At 43.8% G+C, this 17,923-nt stretch overlaps 1 protein-coding gene across 1 annotated transcript in view; it reads left to right on the top strand.

Moving 5' to 3' along the window:
• LRPAP1 (LDL receptor related protein associated protein 1) overlaps window positions 1-17,923 on the top strand; it is an 807,807-nt gene that overhangs the window by 256,725 nt on the left and 533,159 nt on the right. Inside the window, exon 2 of the mRNA XM_044071944.1 lies at window positions 1,359-1,503. Coding sequence (XP_043927879.1) covers window positions 1,359-1,503 — 145 coding nt within the window. The remainder of the gene's footprint in view (window positions 1-1,358; window positions 1,504-17,923) is intronic.

Here is a 17,923-nt window from a genome sequence, read left to right as displayed (position 1 = left end):
ATCACGATGACCATGGTATGCCTCCCTGCTCACGTTGGGGGGCATTGCATGGGACAGACGGTCCAAGGCACATGGTCCTCCCTGGAGACCAAGCTGCATGTTAGTGTCCTGGAAATGAGGGTGGTGCTTTTGGCGTTGCAAGCCCTTCAGGCCTTTCTTCCTACTGGGACTGTTGCCATCCAGACTGACATGTCAGTAATTTGGTACATCAACCAACAGGGGGGGAACAGATCTTATCCCCTTTGCTGCAAGGCCATGAGATTGTGGGAGTGGACAATCTTTTCCACCTGGTTTCTGGTGGCAACGCATATTCTGGTGAAGTTCAACATCTTAGTGGACAGGCTCAGCAGAACCATTCTGATGCCTTATGAGTAGTCTCTGAATCCTTCAGTAGCGGACATGATTTCCCAAAAATGGGGCCACCTTCCTGCAATCTCTTCGCCTCTCTTCCTAACATGAAGTGCAGCGAGTATTTGTCCAACCCCCCCCCCCCCCCAGGGAGTCACCCACAGATGCACTGGTCACGCTTGACCCTCCAGTCTTTTATGCTTATCCTTCTCATCCTGTAATCCCCAAGTTTATTCAGAAAGCCTAATGGTTGAAGGAGAAAAGTCATTCTCATTGCCCCATTCTGACCGCTTCATGTTTGGTTCCCCACTCTGCGGTCTCATCTAGTGTGTCCTCCCTGGACTCTGGATCCAGTTCCGGATCTTCTCATACACTTGTCAGGGTTTCCTCACCCAGATTTAAGTCAGCCTGAAGCTCACCACTTGGCTGCTCAAGTTTCCCCGATGGCCAGAACAGCTGGACACACTCCGCCTGTCAAAAAAAACTTGATAGTGGCTTATAATGCTTACACCAGGAAGATCTGTTCCAGTAAGTGGAAAAGTAACTCTGTCTGGGCTTCTCAGCTCCAGTCCCAGCCATTTTGGACTTTCTAGCTCATATTTTTCACAATGATGCTATTTTTTCTACAATTAAAGTTCATAGTGATTGTACTCAAACTGTGGGCTTCTTCATTGATGAATGATGATTCTAGGTGTTTTCCTTGATAGAGTCGCCGTTGTTCCATGTGTTAGAGGTATCTAGTACTGCTGATGATAGGAAACAGAATGCTCCACAGGAGTCTCCTCTGTTTGCAGATGTGGCAGTTTAACTGTCTAATTTCAGTAAAACACTGTCAGTAGGCTTATTTGTTCCATAAACTTGGTAGTTTACTCAGAAGTCAAGACAGAACCTTCCCAAGTTCCTAAAATTTTGTGTGTGTGGTCTAGCTGAAGTAGTGACTACAATTAATATTTGTATCAATATTTTTTTGTAGTTTTGTCACTAATAGTATGCTTTTACTCCTCTTTCAGTTAGAATTTTCTGCTGTAAAACTGTCGGAGCTTCACAGTGACCTGAAACTACAAGAGAAAGATGAACTCAACTGGAAGAAGTTAAAAGCTGAAGGACTTGATGAAGATGGAGAGAAAGAAGCTAAACTTAGGCGTAACTTAAATGGTAAATATGTTCCTGGATGTTTGGTAATTCTGTACATAGAGCTCTACTTAAGCAGTACTTTTTATGATGCTAAGCTTTGTTTTATAGAGAGATGGTGAGTACCCAGTCATTCCTGGCTTAATAGGCTGAACAAGTCTGTCAGTGTGCATGCAAATGGTGTTGCAGTTCTATTTTTCTTTCCTTTCGTACAATTTTTAAAGTAACATCTGTTACCCTGTGAGAGAACTCCCAAGTTCATTAGCATTGTGTTAGAAATTTTAAGCAGTTTCTAACAAACTTGCAATTCTTCATTGTTTCCCAGTGTTTATTGCCAGAGTTGGTTTCTCTTCATCACAGACTTCACTGTCGGATTTCCTCCTTTATCCTTTGCTGACAAAAAAGGCAAACTCAGTTTCCATATAATGTTTTGTGCTTATACTTATTTCAGATTTTCAAGTGTTGCTTCTTAGCTGGCAACTAAACCATCAAATGTAGAGCTGTATTTACAGGGAGAAAATAATGGCGCTATTGTGTATGAGCTGTAACTGAACCCAGAAATCAGCAGAGTGGAAGCATGCTGTTCCCATAACCCAGAAGTTGATTGAACAAAACCACCCTCTGCTATGCAAAGGGGAGAAAGCTTTTAACAATATTTAAGTTTTTGCGGTTGGGGATTTACAAGGTTCAGATACTCGCCTTTAAGGGAAATTGGATAAGCTTAAAATGGCCGGCAAGGGCAGCCAGCCTAATATTTACTTACAGACTTATGAACTTTAATTGGCCTACAGTTCACAAAGATGCATACCAACACATAACAGGCACATCATCTGTAAAACGCCTAGACTTTTAGGGAGGGCTGCGGTGTACATTAGCCATAGTCGTTTCAATAGAGTTGCAAAGTTACTACCTCAGCCTTATTTAGGAATGTGACAGTTTGATGCCATAGGGATTTCTCTGCATACCATCACCGGTCAGTGAACTGGAGCAGATTTTTTTTGAAGGATCTTATCTTCATCTTGCCGTTCTATCCTCGAGAAGGTATACTACTTGGTATTCTGTCAATACTTAGCATGTGCTGTAGGGGTTAGCATGTGCTGTAAGGGTTGCCTTCAGTTTTAGAAGGTATCACTTGTGCAAGGTAGTTACAGAAGCAATATTTCTGAGAAAATGAAACAAGAGAGTAGGTAATACAAGCCACAGCTTTCTTCTATTTAGATCTATTAAATGTTAATATCCAACAAGCAGCCTCTGCTTCAACATCATGGACCAGTAACCAAAAAAGTGCAGCAAAGGTCCACGAATCAACAAGGTACCAACTTCAGAAATGACATGCTGATCAGTAAACAGTAGAACTTTATTCCACATTAGTAAAGTACTTTTGTTCCATAGAAGAACATCAGAACTGAAATGACAAAAAAGAAAATGTCCTTGTGATTCCTTGGTCTTTCAGAAAACTGTGAGAAGCCAAGGGTCATGGACCATTAAAAATGTATAAATCTTGATATCAGACATACCTTGCATAAGACGATCCTTTTGTATGCAAAGTCCACCTTGACTTTGGATACTTCAACATATTTACTTCCATCCTGCAGGGATTCAAGCATTTTAGCCAAATAGTCTTACAGAGTCCATAATGACTGTACCCACTCCCCTTATCTAGTTTCATAATGGGCATGGACTTGTCACCCACAAGAAGCTTTAGTAGATTTCCTTCAGAACCGCTGAAATTCTTGGATACAAACCACTTGGTATGTTTAAAGACCTAATGAATGTCAGACAGACAAACCTTTTCATAGGTATTTATCAAAGGGATCGGAGGGGGGGTTGTAAGTACTCAGTCTGAATCTGCCAGCTCAAGAAGTGACACCCTTAATTCTGTCTGAAGAACATACATCTAATGTCCGTTAATCAACATCATTAACTCACAGCCATGTCTGTTAAATATAGATAACAATTTCTTATAAAAATCGGAATCTGTGAAAACACCATTCCTGAATTTCCACTTTTTAAGTCCCAGAGGAGCTCATTTGTGAGCCATGCATTCATTAAAAAAGTTATCCAGTTACAAGTTCCGATATTTCAGCAACTTCTTTTCAAACAATTGAAGTTGCTTAGATGCAGAAAAATAATCTGTAGCAATACCCACACCACTTCGTAAGGAAAAACTCTGTAAGCCAGGAAGTTAAGGGCACACTGGATTCAGATAGAACATGAACAGGAAAGTCTTGATCTATCATTTACAGCTAAATTGTCAACAGATACAGTACTTTGTCACAGTTGATTGGACATGTAACACCATTCATCGCAAATGGGGGAAAAAGGCTGAGCTTGCATCACATTGTGAAGAGATGCCAGGAAATGTATTACTTCCGAACATGGCTCCGCCTGAAGACACCAACCTGGAAGATGGTTGTGGCACAGGCAAGCGGGTCAAATGAGTCAGCTCGCCTGTAAAAGTAGTAACGCCCACTGCCTGTGACTGAAATGGAGGTGGGATGTCCAATAGTACCTCAAGACACCATGGAGCAAATTGCGTATAAATCACCGGGAAATATCACCATAAAAGTGGCCCTGCTGCAGCGTGAACCAATAACAAAAAAATGCAGCAAAAGTGAACAAATCAACTAGGTACCAAATTCAGAAGTGACATGCTGATAGATGAACAGTAAAACTTTATTCCACTTTAGATGTCCTTCAAGGATGCATCTGCAGTCCTTACAAATGGGTTGTCCTGTCGTCAGGCAGCCCTTCGGTCGGCCGGATTCCAAAGTCTGGGTCTGGCTTCGGCTGGTGTTGCACTTCACCCGACGTCATAGCTGCAGTTCTTCGGGTATAAAGGCATCAGCCGACGCCATTTTCCTCAGTCTTTCTTGCCGCGTGGCGCCCGAAGCAGAAGCTGTTCGCAAGTGCCGGTCGGTCAGATCCAGAGATTACTACTACCGAATACTACCAAGACTTCTAAAGCTAAGTACCCGTTGGGGACTCTTTCTTGCCTCAGCCGATGTCAGAAAAAGTGAATAACTGTTTAACTTGTGGGAAACAAATACCTCATAAAGATTTCCACTCTTACTGCTTACCTTGTTTAGGCCCAGACCACGACGTAGCAGCTTGTCTAGCCTGTGCTTCTTTTAACCGACGGACGCTTAGACGTCGGTCGGAGTTTGCTGAACAGTTTTTCGGCTCTGATTTTGCTTATATTATGCCGTCGGATCCTCCGACTACACAAATTTCCAAAAAACGCAAAGAAAAGGACTGACACTCGCGGTCCGCGGTTTCGGCCGAAACCGCAGTTAAGCAAACCGCGAGTGTCTCGGTTTCGGCCGAAACCGAGCAAGCGGTCCTTTCTTCAGCCGAAACCATGCCTTCTACCGAGGCCTCTTCTAACCTGGCAGAATCGGCTTCTGAAACCCAACCGGCTGTTGTGGTTTCTCAGGAATTATCAGACACTATTCCCTTGGATGTATCTACCCCTGCACATGGAGCTGCTAGGCCTCCTGCAACCATGTCCATTAAGGCTTTTGCCAGGGCTAAAGCAGCTAAAGCTACTAAGACTGTGCCTGTTAAGCCCCCCTCTCACAGGCCCAGCTCCAGTTCCCAAATGCTTTCTCTGGCAGAGGATCTCATTTCTTTAATTAGGGGATCCCAACCTCATCCAGACAGGGCCTCTCATCCACCTCCAGAGAAGAGACCTAGAGCAGTGCCCCCTGAGCCAGTGTCCACGGATGATTCCTCTGATGATTCAGACAATACAGACCCTCCAGAGCAGGAGTGTCCAACCCGCGGCCCGCGGGCCGCATGCGGCCCTCAGAGCTCTTCCATGCGGCCCGCGACCCTTAAATTTAAATTTAAAATTAATTTCACTTTTTTTCCTTGTCCGCGTAGTTTTGCTCTTCTCGCATCGCCAACTTTCTTTTTACGTTTTCCCATACCAGCGTCTTTCCGCTGGTATGCGCATGCGCGAAAACACCGTTCGGGTGATTTTTGTAAAGAAAAGCTGCAGGAAGGAGCGCGATCGTACCGGAGCGGTAGAGAGAGGATTTATTTGTATTTTCGTTGTGTACACACCGACTACTACACTACAACAAAGGTAAGTTACAAGAGGAAGGGCATAAGTAACATCTGGGTGTGACTCATTCCCCTGTATATATGCTTGAGAAGGGTGATTCGTGACAAGTTGAGTACTTTAAGGTATATGTGAACAATGAGCCCCCATTTGCTGTAGTGTCCACACTGGCATACTTGATGGGCATATGCAAAGTGTAAGTGCTCCTGAAGGATAGGCCACTGCCTGTGACTGAAATGGAGGTGGGATGTCCAATAGTACCTCAAGACACCATGGAGCAAATTAGTATATAAATCACCGGGAAATATCACCATAAAAGTGGCCCTGCTGCAGCGTGAACCAATAACAAAAATGCAGCAAAAGTGAACAAATCAACTAGGTACCAAATTCAGAAGTGACATGCTGATAGATGAACAGTAAAACTTTATTCCACTTTAGATGTCCTTCAAGGATGCATCTGCAGTCCTTACAAATGGGTTGTCCTGTCGTCAGGCAGCCCTTGATCGGCCGGATTCCAAAGTCTGGGTCTGGCTTCGGCTGGTGTTGCACTTCACCCGGCGTCATAGCTGCAGTTCTTCGGGTATAAAGGCATCAGCCGGCGCCATTTTCCTCAGTCTTTCTTGCGGCGTGGCGCCGAAGCAGAAGCTGTTCGCAAGTGCGGTCGGTCAGATCCAGAGATTACTACTACCGAATACTACTTGAAGACTTCTAAAAGCTAAGTACCCGTTGGGGACTCTTTCTTGCCTCAGCCGATGTCAGAAAAAGTGAATAACTGTTTAACTTGTGGGAAACAAATACCTCATAAAGATTTCCACTCTTACTGCTTACCTTGTTTAGGCCCAGACCACGGCGTAGCAGCTTGTCTAGCCTGTGCTTCTTTTAACGACCGGACGCTTAGGCGTCGGTGGGAGTTGCTGAACAGTTTTTCGGCTCTGATTTTGCTTATATTATGCCGTCGGATCCTCCGACTACACAAATTTCAAAAAGCGAAAAGGACTGACACTTCGCGGTCCGCGGTTTCGGCGAAACCGCAGTTAAGCAAACGCGAGTGTCTCGGTTTCGGCGAAACCGAGCAAGCGATCCTTTCTTCAGCGAAACCATACCTTCTACCGAGGCCTCTTCTAACCTGGCAGAATCGGCTTCTGAAACCCAACCGGCTGTTGTGGTTTCTCAGGAATTATCAGACACTATTCCCTTGGATGTATCTACCCCTGCACATGGAGCTGCTAGGCCTCCTGCAACCATGTCCATTAAGGCTTTTGCCAGGGCTAAAGCAGCTAAAGCTACTAAGACTGTGCCTGTTAAGCCCCCCTCTCACAGGCCCAGCTCCAGTTCCCAAATGCTTTCTCTGGCAGAGGATCTCATTTCTTTAATTAGGGGATCCCAACCTCATCCAGACAGGGCCTCTCATCCACCTCCAGAGAAGAGACCTAGAGCAGTGCCCCCTGAGCCAGTGTCCACGGATGATTCCTCTGATGATTCAGACAATACAGACCCTCCAGAGGCTCCATATTCTCCTTACGAAGACTCTGATGCTGAAGAGTCTATTCCTTCTGCCTCTCCACCTGAGGAATTTTCCTTTGGGGAAACCTTACATGCCATGAGGGAACAATTTCAGTGGCAGGGCCAGGATTTCTCAGACTCCAGGAAAAGGCTTAGAACCTTTTTGCATTTACCACAACATAGGCCTTTAGCTATACCTCCAGTTCTTTCTGTTGTAGATGATGCATTTAATGATGCTTGTACTGCTCCTGATTCATTACCTCCAGCCCCTGCTAAGCCCGATAGGTTCTACAGGGTCCCGGACACACATCACCATTTATACAAGGCTCCTTTTGCAGATCCCGAGACTATCTCCCAGGGGCCTAAGGCAGTAGCATCTACCTCTGCTAAAAATCCCCTCCCCTCTGAAAGGGAATCCAGGTCCTTAGAGAGATGGGGTAAAAAAGTATACACCTCTGCTACTCTGTCAGCTAGGGCTTTGAACTGCCAATTTCATATGATCCAATATCAGGAGTTTATGCTTGATCAGTTAACTAAAAAACTGTCCTCTGATGAACCTTTAGATAAGAAATATGTTCAGGAAATGGTACATAACATTCAGCAAGTTAGTAACCATTCTTTAAAATGCGGCTATGATGCACTGGAGGCTTCCTTTAGATCAGCCATGACTGGCACAGTTATCAGAAGGCATGCATGGTTGAAAGAACAGGCCTTACCGGACCATGTCAAATCAAAACTATTAGATGCTCCCATGGACAAGGTCAACTTATTTGGTTCTCCTGCACAGCAGGTACTGAAGAAAATGGAAGAGAAGGCAAAATCTGTACAAACAGTGAAAGACTTCTTACAGGTCCAACCTCCAAGGTTTAGCAGGAACTGGCCCTCCAAAAATTGGTCCTTTCCAGACTCTCCTAAAGCACAGAGAGGCAGGAATAGGCGTTCAAGAGGCAGAAATCAATCCAGGGGTGCCTACAGGGGATGCCAGTGGCAGGGCAACAACCAGCGAGGCACAGACACAGCCACCACCACTGCAACAGGACAATCACAGTGACTTGGCTCTGGCATCGCCTACCAGGGAACAACTAGCAGCACCCTTAGGCGGAAAGCTAGCCTTATTCTCAAGGAACTGGCATTACATCACAAGGGACAAGTGGATTTTGCAAACTATAGACCAAGGTTACAGGTTTCATTTCCATACTCTACCAGGAAAAAGAGGAATGCCAAACCTACCACCAAATCAAAAGGCAGAAGCTCTAAAACAAATAGCTCAATTAGTAAGAATGAGAGCTGTGGAAAAGGTACCATCTATGGAACAAGGAAAGGGATTTTACTCCAGACTCTTCCTGGTACCAAGAAAAGAGAAAAAATGGAGGCCTATTCTCGACCTGTCCGCTTTAAACACATTCCTCATTGTTCCAAAATTCAGAATGCTGACCCTACAGCAGCTTCTTCCCATGCTGGGCAAGGAGTCTTGGCTGGTAACTCTAGATCTCAAGGAGGCATACCTGCACGTCCCCATACGACCAAATTGCAGAAGATACCTCAGATTTCTTGCAGGATCAGAGCATTATCAATTGTCAGCATTGCCCTTTGGCTTATCTACTGCGCCCAGAGTATTCACGAAATGCCTGGCATCAGTAATCGCTCATTGCAGACTTCAGGGAATCCAAATTTATCCCTACCTGGATGACTGCCTGATACAAGCGGACAACAAAAACAAGCTAACAGAAGACTTACAAAGAGTCATTCACTTGCTACAAGCCCTGGGATATACAGTCAATATAAAAAAGTCAAGGCTGATACCATCCCAAAGAATAACCTTTTTGGGTGCAGAGCTGGACACATCAAAGCAGATGGCATTCCTAACTGTGGAAAAACAAGAACAACTTCCTCTCTACTTCTTGGCATTAACAAAACAGAACCATCTAACAGCAAGAAAAGTGCTGCAAGCCTTGGGCTTCATGGCATCCTGCATAATTCTGGTCCCTCATGCCAGACTGCATATTTGAAAGCTACAGTGGTATCTGAAGAATTTATGGTCTCAACACAAACACAGCCTAGAAACCAAAATTCCACTAATACCATGCCTGAAGCAAGAGTTCCTATGGTGGGCTCAGGCCTGTCAAACAAACACAGGACTGCCCTTCTACAGCATTCAACCAAGCCAAACCATCACAACGGACACCTCAGACCTCGGTTGGGGGGCTCACATGCTGGACAAGTGCATACAAGGCTTATTGACTCAAGACCAGCTGCACCTGCACATAAATCTAAAGGAAATGCTGGCAGTAAAATTGGCAATCCAGACATTAAGACCATTTCTCCAAGAAGGACACTTGATGATAAGGACAGACAACACCACAGTTATGTGGTACATCAACAAACAGGGAGGCACACATTCATACCCTCTATGCCGGATGGCACTGGACCTATGGAATGTGGCTCTCCGCTACAACATGCAGTTACAAGCAATTTTTGTACCGGGAAAAGAAAACATTCTAGCAGACATATTAAGCAGAACTACAACGGATGCCCACGAATGGATGCTGCACCCGGACATCTTCAAAGCCATCACAAGAAAATGGGGACTACCACAAATAGACTTATTTGCATCCCCACTCAATCACCAGCTAAAGAAATTCTGCACAAGGACGTACCACCCACTTGTTTGGAAGGTGGACTCCCTATCTTTCAGTTGGAAAAACCTGACAGCATATGCATTCCCTCCACTTCCTTTGATGCACAAGGTGCTATTGAAGATCAAAGAGGAACGTCCAAGGATCATTCTGATAGCTCCAGACTGGCCAAGACAACATTGGTACCCATTACTGAGGAGCATGTCTCAGGAACAAATGTGGACACTACCCCTGATACCATTGCTGTTAACACAGAACAAGTACAACATCCTGCACCCAAACCTGAAAACTCTGCAGCTGACTGCCTGGAACATTACATAAGAGCAATTAACCCAAATTTATCCCAAAGGGTTAAAGACATTATCCTTGAGGCTCGCAGACCTTCAACAAGAAAGAATTATGCAGCAAAATGGAAAAGATATCTCATTTGGAGTACTGCAAAGGGAAAAGATGTGTCACTGGTAAACATAGCCAACATCCTGGAGTACTTGGCAGAGCTCTTCCATACAGGCCTGTCCTATTCTTCCATCAAGATACATGCATCAGCTATTTCGGCAGAATACAGCTTGGATCCTCCTGTCTTTTCACATCCTCTGCTCAGGCAGTTTCTGAGAGGAATTAAAAATGTAAAACCTCCTAGGAAACCACCATTGCCAACATGGGACTTGAACTTTGTGCTAGAAAAATTGACACTTCCTCCTTTTGAACCAGCAGCAACAGCAGAATTACAATACTTATCCTGGAAAACTGCTTTCCTGCTGGCAATCACCTCAGCAAGAAGGGTTTCTGAGCTGCAGGCATTAATGGCAGTGCAACCCTTCCTGATCTTCCATCAGGATAGAGTGTCCATGAGAACAAATCCTACATTTATGCCTAAGGTGGTATCCAGAGTGTCCTTAAACCAGGCTATCCACCTACCTACATTCTTCCCAAACCCACAGAACAGGGGAGAAAGACTGTTGCATACCTTGGATGTACATAGACAATTGCGCTACTACCTGGACAGAACCAAGTGCAATAGAAAAACTGACCAGCTTCTGGTAGCATATGCAACAGGGGGGGAAGGAAAAGCAATTTCAAAGCAGACAATCTCCAAGTGGATAGGAAATTGCATTAGATTTTGTTACTCCTTCCATGGAAAGAAAACTCCAGAGAACATCAGGCCTCACTCCACAAGGGCTACAGCCACTACTACAGCTTTCTTACGAGGGGTGGCTACCAAGGACATTATAGAGGCTACTACTTGGACCTCCGTGCATACATTTGCCAAGCATTATAATCTACCTCTATACTCTAGATCCCGAGCAGGTTTTGCCACTGCTGTTTTGCAAGGGATCCTAACTACACCATAATCTCTCTTTTTTCCTCCTCCCCTAGTTGGCTATGGTATTCTACCCATTTGTAAGGACTGCAGATGCATCCTTGAAGGACATAGTACAGTTTTGTACCTACCATAAATGTAGATGTCCGATAGGAATGCATCTGCAGTCAGGATTACCCGCCTTCCCCTCTGTGGTTCTCCTAGGGTATTTGCCATCTTTTAGCTAGCTTGGGGGGGATCTATTATGGTGTATTTGTTTGTATATATGTACATACATGCTTATTTTATGTGTTTGCTCTCTACTTTTTGGAAACATTGGCATTTATCCAAATTTAGCCATCCAAGAGGGCACCTGGCATCTGGGGCAAGAAACACTGAGGAAAATGGCGTCGGCTGATGCCTTTATACCCGAAGAACTGCAGCTATGACGTCGGGTGAAGTGCGACACCAGCCAAAGCCAGACCCAGACTTTGGAATCCGGCCGACCGAAGGGCTGCCTGACGACAGGACAACCCATTTGTAAGGACTGCAGATGCATTCCTATCGGACATCTACATTTATGGTAGGTACAAAACTGTACTTTATGCATTTTTGCTCCATAGAAGAACATCAGAACTGAAGTGACTAGAGAAAAAAAAAAAACTAACACTTAACTAGTCACAGTGAATCAGATCACATGAAAAAAATAAGATACCAGTGTTAGCAAATTAATAAAACCATATGAAGAAATGGTAAAACACTAAATGTAAAAACGTGAACACACAACAGTCACAATTTGGCAGCTTCCAGCTTAGGAACACAAGTGAATAAGTTAGGGAGACATGGACATTTAAACCAGGGTGAATAGTGGCATTTGGTCTCAATTTCTACAAAAGTTCTTTGTATTTTAGGGTGTTTATTGTTCTGCTTTGATTTACTGCTGTAACAAAGCTTAGCAGTGCAGTGATGGTGCTGTGATGTAGAATGAAACCATGCTGCATAGGGGAAAGTACTGAGCTTTCAGTAATGTAGGTACAAACTTAGGATTGTTTTCAATTTTCAAGTATTTTAGATAGAGAAGATAGGATGGCTTTGGGTCTGTAACTGAACAGGTCAGTCATGTTTCCACTCTTATAGGGAAGTACGTAGGATTTTTTTCCACAGAGTGGGAACATAGCTTTCCTTGATAAACTGGTTTATCAAGCTGGACACTGGTATACCAAACCATTTGCAACTATTTTGATGTATTCATCTGGTAAGTTGCCTGGGATGAGAGTGGTGGGCTTTCAGAATTTTAAGTAATTTTCTGATCATGAAGGTTGGGCGGATTGAAGTTTGAGAGCTTGGGAATGTGGGGTCTGGAGGTGTTATACTAATTGTACAGTTGTCTGAGAGAGAGGCAAACGAATGTACAAAATATGAGTTAAATTGGTTTGCAGCGAGTCTCCTGGTGCATCTCTTTTTTTTTTGCTAGGTTGGGCCTTGTAGGCTGGATGCAGGAGTTTTGATGATGGTGTTTTACACTGATGTATTGCTTAGCATAGACTGAAGATAGACTTGCTGAATCTAGTCTGTTTTTCATACTAAAATCCAGTCATCTTACATTAAGAAGGGCTTTCTTGCACCCTTATGGCAGAAGTATGGATATAGCCTTGTCTGAGCTGGGGATTGCTGGAGGAAGGATCATTGTGTTATTTTCTATTGGCAGACTATTTTAAAACAGTTTAATTTTACCTGTATCTAAGCCTTGTGTTTGGGCATAGCTGCGCACCATGACACAGGGGTTTGTGGTGCCTTGTAGTGATACAAATGCCTGGAAACACTTTTCCCTGGACTCCAGTCAGTGAATCCCTCAGCCTCACCCCACTTTTCATCCTTGATCTTCTATAAAATAAGTCCCATTGTTCATTCCAGAGCAATAGCTGATCTAATTTGCTCTCTCACAAACTAGTACTTAGGAATTACCTGCTACTATGGACAGTCAGTTTCCCAGCATTTCTCCAGCCAGCTTTATTGACATGGACATCCTGAGGCAATGTAGCAATTGCCTCATGTATACTGACAACCACCTGCTCCTTAAACAAGTACAGTTTGTGCGAGATGTAACTATACCATGAAACTTTACTCATTCCTCTCACGTAACAATAAACAAGACATCCAATAGGTTGTCAGCACACACACCTCTCCTGTTACACAAAATAAAATTAAGAGACACAAGTGACATACGTGGAGGTGTTCTCCAAGAGCCTATCAAAAGACCAGAGACTTCCCAAGCCCAAGTAACCCACACATGCTGGTACATGAACAGAATCAATAGTGAGTCACAGATGTCCCCCTCAACAGATTGGACAAGAAGGTCTTAGTCTGCTGCCTGTTTGGTGCCAGGATCTGTCAAGTCACGCACGTACTCGGGTCACTCAGCAACAGTTACCGTTATGATTCTGTCATAGTACATGATGGGGTGAATAACTTGAGACATACCTCTCTGGACTATATGAAGAGAGACATGATAGAACTATCAGATTATGTGCCTCAGCCAGGTGTGTCCCTAGCCCTAAGCAGCATTCTGGTTTACCTAGGATGATGCCACAATACAGACAAAAAATAATTGATTTCAACTGTTGGCTTAACTTCTGGTGTCACTCCAAGGGGATCCAGTATTGGTCAGCCTGGGAAGACATGGTCAACAGACCAAAAGACTGCCAGAGATGGCCTTCACCTGCCTCCTCAATGCTTTTGGATACTGGCAAAGATGTTTGCCTTCCCCATAGTGCCCTTTTTAGGCTATGTGAAAATAACACTTTCAACATAAAAAAAAAATCTAAGTGCAACTATCTCAAAGTATTGCTGCTTAATGCTTGGTAAACAGTAAACTGCATTCCCTGGAAGCATTCCTCAATTTGGAAGCTGCTGACGTCTGTGCTGTCACTGAGACGTGGTTCAGGGCCACAGAAAGCACCCCAGCTGTGATGCCTTTCATAAGTTTAGACCCCAAAACGAGCATGAAAGAACAAAAGCTGAAGGTGTATCCATTTTCATTAAATCCAAATACACCTTGAGACTGTCCAAATACACCTTGAGACTGGTGAAACAGTGACTTACTTGAGCTACTCCAGGGCCAAATAACTGTAGGCAAAATACCCTGTCGCATCATAGCTAGCTACAGGTCTCCCACCATGAACCAGAAGAAACCCCACTTATGGACATGTTAAGAGTCACTCAATATACAGCCACACACCTTGGTCATGGGAGACTTCAACTACTTGTCTACCGATTTGGGTAACTTACTTGAGCACAAATGCAATTGCTCTGTGGCTCCTGGACTTTAATTCAGATGCTCTGGAAGAGTTGCTCTGCACCCCCACAAGGGGCTCAAATGTCCTAGACCTAGTACTCGCCAACATTGGGTCTACCTCCAGTGTGTTGTCCTCACTGGTCAAGTCGGATCATAAATCTGTCTCATTTGAAATAAAGATCAGACCTGACACCCCCACAGGAGAAAAAAATGAAAAGTTTTTCCAGAGCAAACTGTAGCTTTCTATGCAAAAGGTTTCAGAGCCCCTGTTAACACAGCCAACAACAACTCCTATGCAGAGGACAATGCAAATGCCCTGTGTAGCCACTTAAATGTATTGACTCTGCTGTATCTGACAGGACTATAACCAGGTTGTCTCTAAAAAACAAGTCACCCTGGTGGACTGCAAGTATAAATAACTTGTATAGCAAAGGAAAGAAACTCGTATCTAAGAACAAGAGGAAACTTACTCAGCAAAGGAAGATTTCCATCCACAGCTTAAACAAGCAAATTGGAAATCTTGTAAAGTGCTCTAAAGCTAGTTACAAGATTAAATTAGCATCCCTAGCTAAACATAATCATAAGGCATTCTTTAGCTATGTCCGTAACCTAATGCAATAAGAGCAAGTAATATCCAAAGAACCGTTTAATGAGTGCTTTCGGTATGGACTGTGCCTCACCTTCGTCAGACCTTGGTCTGACGAAGGTGAGGCACAGTCCATACCGAAAGCGCTCATTAAGTGGTTCTTTGGATATTACTTGCTCTTATTGTGTTTCTACTTGCATTACGTTTGTTTTACTAGTTTGCATTTTGTTTTTGGTTTGCTTAAAAAAAAAAATGCCCACCTGTCTGCCAAAATTATAGTGGATAGCACCACTCGCATTGAACCTGAAGAAATTGCCAACCTGCTAGCTGATAGATTTGATGACTTCACCCCCACCCATCCCATAACATTCCAGACAATGGTCCTCTACTGAGTATCTCCAAAGAACACGTCATACAAGCACTCTCAAAGGCCAAAGATATGGCCGATATGGGACCAGATAACATCCCAGTCTGCTTACTAAACAACATCCCATTCTAAGCAATCTAAAACAAAACCTAATGGAAGCACTTAGCACGTTCTTTAACCACAACCTTAGCACTAGCTTGTGGAGAACAGCAGCAGTAATCTCCTTGCACAGAGGAGCTCCATCAGCCGACCTTGGGAACTATAAACTTGTTAACCTGACCAGACTTGTCTGCAAGACGATGGAAAAAATTATCATGGACCTCATCAGCCAGGACATGGGCAACCTTCAAACTCTCGACTTGACCAGTTTGGTTTTGCCGAGGGTAGGTCTTGCTTATTAAACTTGCTGGACTTCTTTAGGAATGTCATCAAAGCCCTGGATGAGGGGAAAGCAGTACATACAACCTAACTTAATGTAGGCAAGGCATTTGACACGATTCCCTACTCTGAGATCATTGAGAAATTCTTCCAGCTGGGGATTAACTCGTATCTCACAGATGGGTAGCCAGCTGGCTCACCGATAGAATGCATACTGTCCAAGTTGGGGAGTCCACTTCCAGTAGACCAGTTACCAGTGGTGTACCATCAACTGTGCAGGGCCCTGTACTGAAATCCATTCAAAAGTAGCTGGCCTGTGGCTAACCAAGTTTTCAGACAACTGTAAACTGAGTGCAGTCATAGTCCGATTCAAAATATAGACTCTGCAAGTGCGGCAAGTCAAAGGCTCAAAAACCAAACTAAATCCAACAAAAAAGCAACTGCCAGCACTCAAAGTTTGAACATAAACTGTTTAATGATAACAGTCCAAATTCACTGAAGAAGGCTTTCATGCCGAAACAGATTTGAACATTGTTGGGCGATATGCTTTTGTACACACCTTCGGACTGTTATCATTAAATAGTTTGTGTTCCACCTTCAAGTGTTGGCCATTGCTTTTTTGTTGGATTTCGCAGTCAGTCCTGTTAACATATTACTGAAGGGACTGACACAAACAAATGATTGGTGCCAAAGCCACGGACTAAAGTCAAATGCAAAAAACTGCCTCGTTATCCCCTTTGGCAAAGACGTAGCCCCTGCTAATTATGATCTAAATAGCACTCCTCTAAGCCCAGACCAAATGGTGCGGGACTTAGGAACACAGGTTGATAGAAATCTAACCTTCATTCACCATATGTCCATAGTGGTAAGGAAAGCCTTCTGCATTGCACATCTCATAAATGAGGGCATTGCATCCAAGACCAAGGAGGTCATAAACCCACTGTACTCTACTCTTATCAGACAAATTAAGTACACTGCTCCCTTCTGTGTGTATCTCACCAGACAGTTGCAGCAACTGGAGAGACCACAGAGGTTTCTAACCAAGAGAATCCATGGCCTCCAAAACATGATCTACATGGAAAGCCCTGTCACTGTACTGTATCATACAGGATGCTGAGAGGTGACCTGTGCCTGGCCTACAGAGAAGTCTTTGACCCTGTCCTAGTGGGAATGCTGCACATCCACAAATCAAATGGGACAAGAGTCGCTCACTCCAAGAATCTCAACCTAGCCTGTGACATTAACAGAACAGTTAATCTCCCAGAGATTGCTGCTCCTCTTAGGAGCTCTGCTTCAAATGAAGTGGGAGCTTATTCCAATGACCCTGTTTAAGCGGAACCTTGACAGTTGCATGGGTGACCATAAATTCACCCCACGGGAGGCACCTATGTTCCTCAAGGACAGGGGTAGTTGGTGTTAACGACCATCTAACTGTGGTCACTTTTTACATGGCTAGGCTTGTAAAGGTAGGGCCATTAGCCTAGTAACCTCCTATGAACCTGTGAATCAGAATATTTTAGGATTGTTCTGATTTGTTTTGTAATTCATGTAGTAATTTTTTGTCGTGTTGGATTTTGAATGTAGCACAATTTCTGGGTTGGTTGTACTTCTGTTTGTTGGCATTCCTGTTGGATTTTTTCCAGGTTCTCCATGCTTTAAACAGCACGCGAAAACAGGCATAGTTTTTTGGGAGAGGGGTTTTATTTACTAATACTTTTCCTTATTGGGTGCAGCCTCATTTACTATTTTTAGAATGTTAAATATTTATTTTATTTAACATTTGTTTAGTGGGAAAGTCTGACTGGGACAGACCCCATTTTCAGCGGAGGCCTGGGGAGAAGCTCACCAGATGCATGTCCTTGGAATGTGGGAGGAAACCGGAGCACCCAGAGGAAAATATGCGAACGCAGGGAAGACATGCAGACTCCGCACAGAAGGCACTGCAGCCGCAAATTGAACCAAAGGACCTCTTGCTTTGAGACGATAACATGAGCCGCTTCACCACTGTATCACCCAGCTAATGCTTTATCTAACTTGATTGTGTTTAGTACTCCCCAGTTTATTCATTTTAAGTTTGTAATGAAAGTGTTTTTGTTGAAAGTGGAGAGATTTTAAACAAGGTTTTTTTTCATGCTTGTGCTCTCATTGCAAGAATAGAAATGTGGTCATTAAGGGTGTCGGGAATAGTACTGTCAGTTTTCTTTTGTCTGGCTTACTTGTAAGGAACCAATATGAAATTAAATTCTTATTGGTGGATTTGTTGCATCTCTTAGGAGTGGAAATGAGTTGGGTAAACCTATACTTATTTCATGT

The sequence above is a fragment of the Protopterus annectens genome, chromosome 5.part0 (assembly GCF_019279795.1).
Source record: "Protopterus annectens isolate FY-2018-M chromosome 5.part0, PAN1.0, whole genome shotgun sequence".
In the NCBI taxonomy this organism is placed as follows: domain Eukaryota; kingdom Metazoa; phylum Chordata; order Ceratodontiformes; family Protopteridae; genus Protopterus; species Protopterus annectens.
This window is presented reverse-complemented; position numbering and strand designations above follow the sequence as displayed.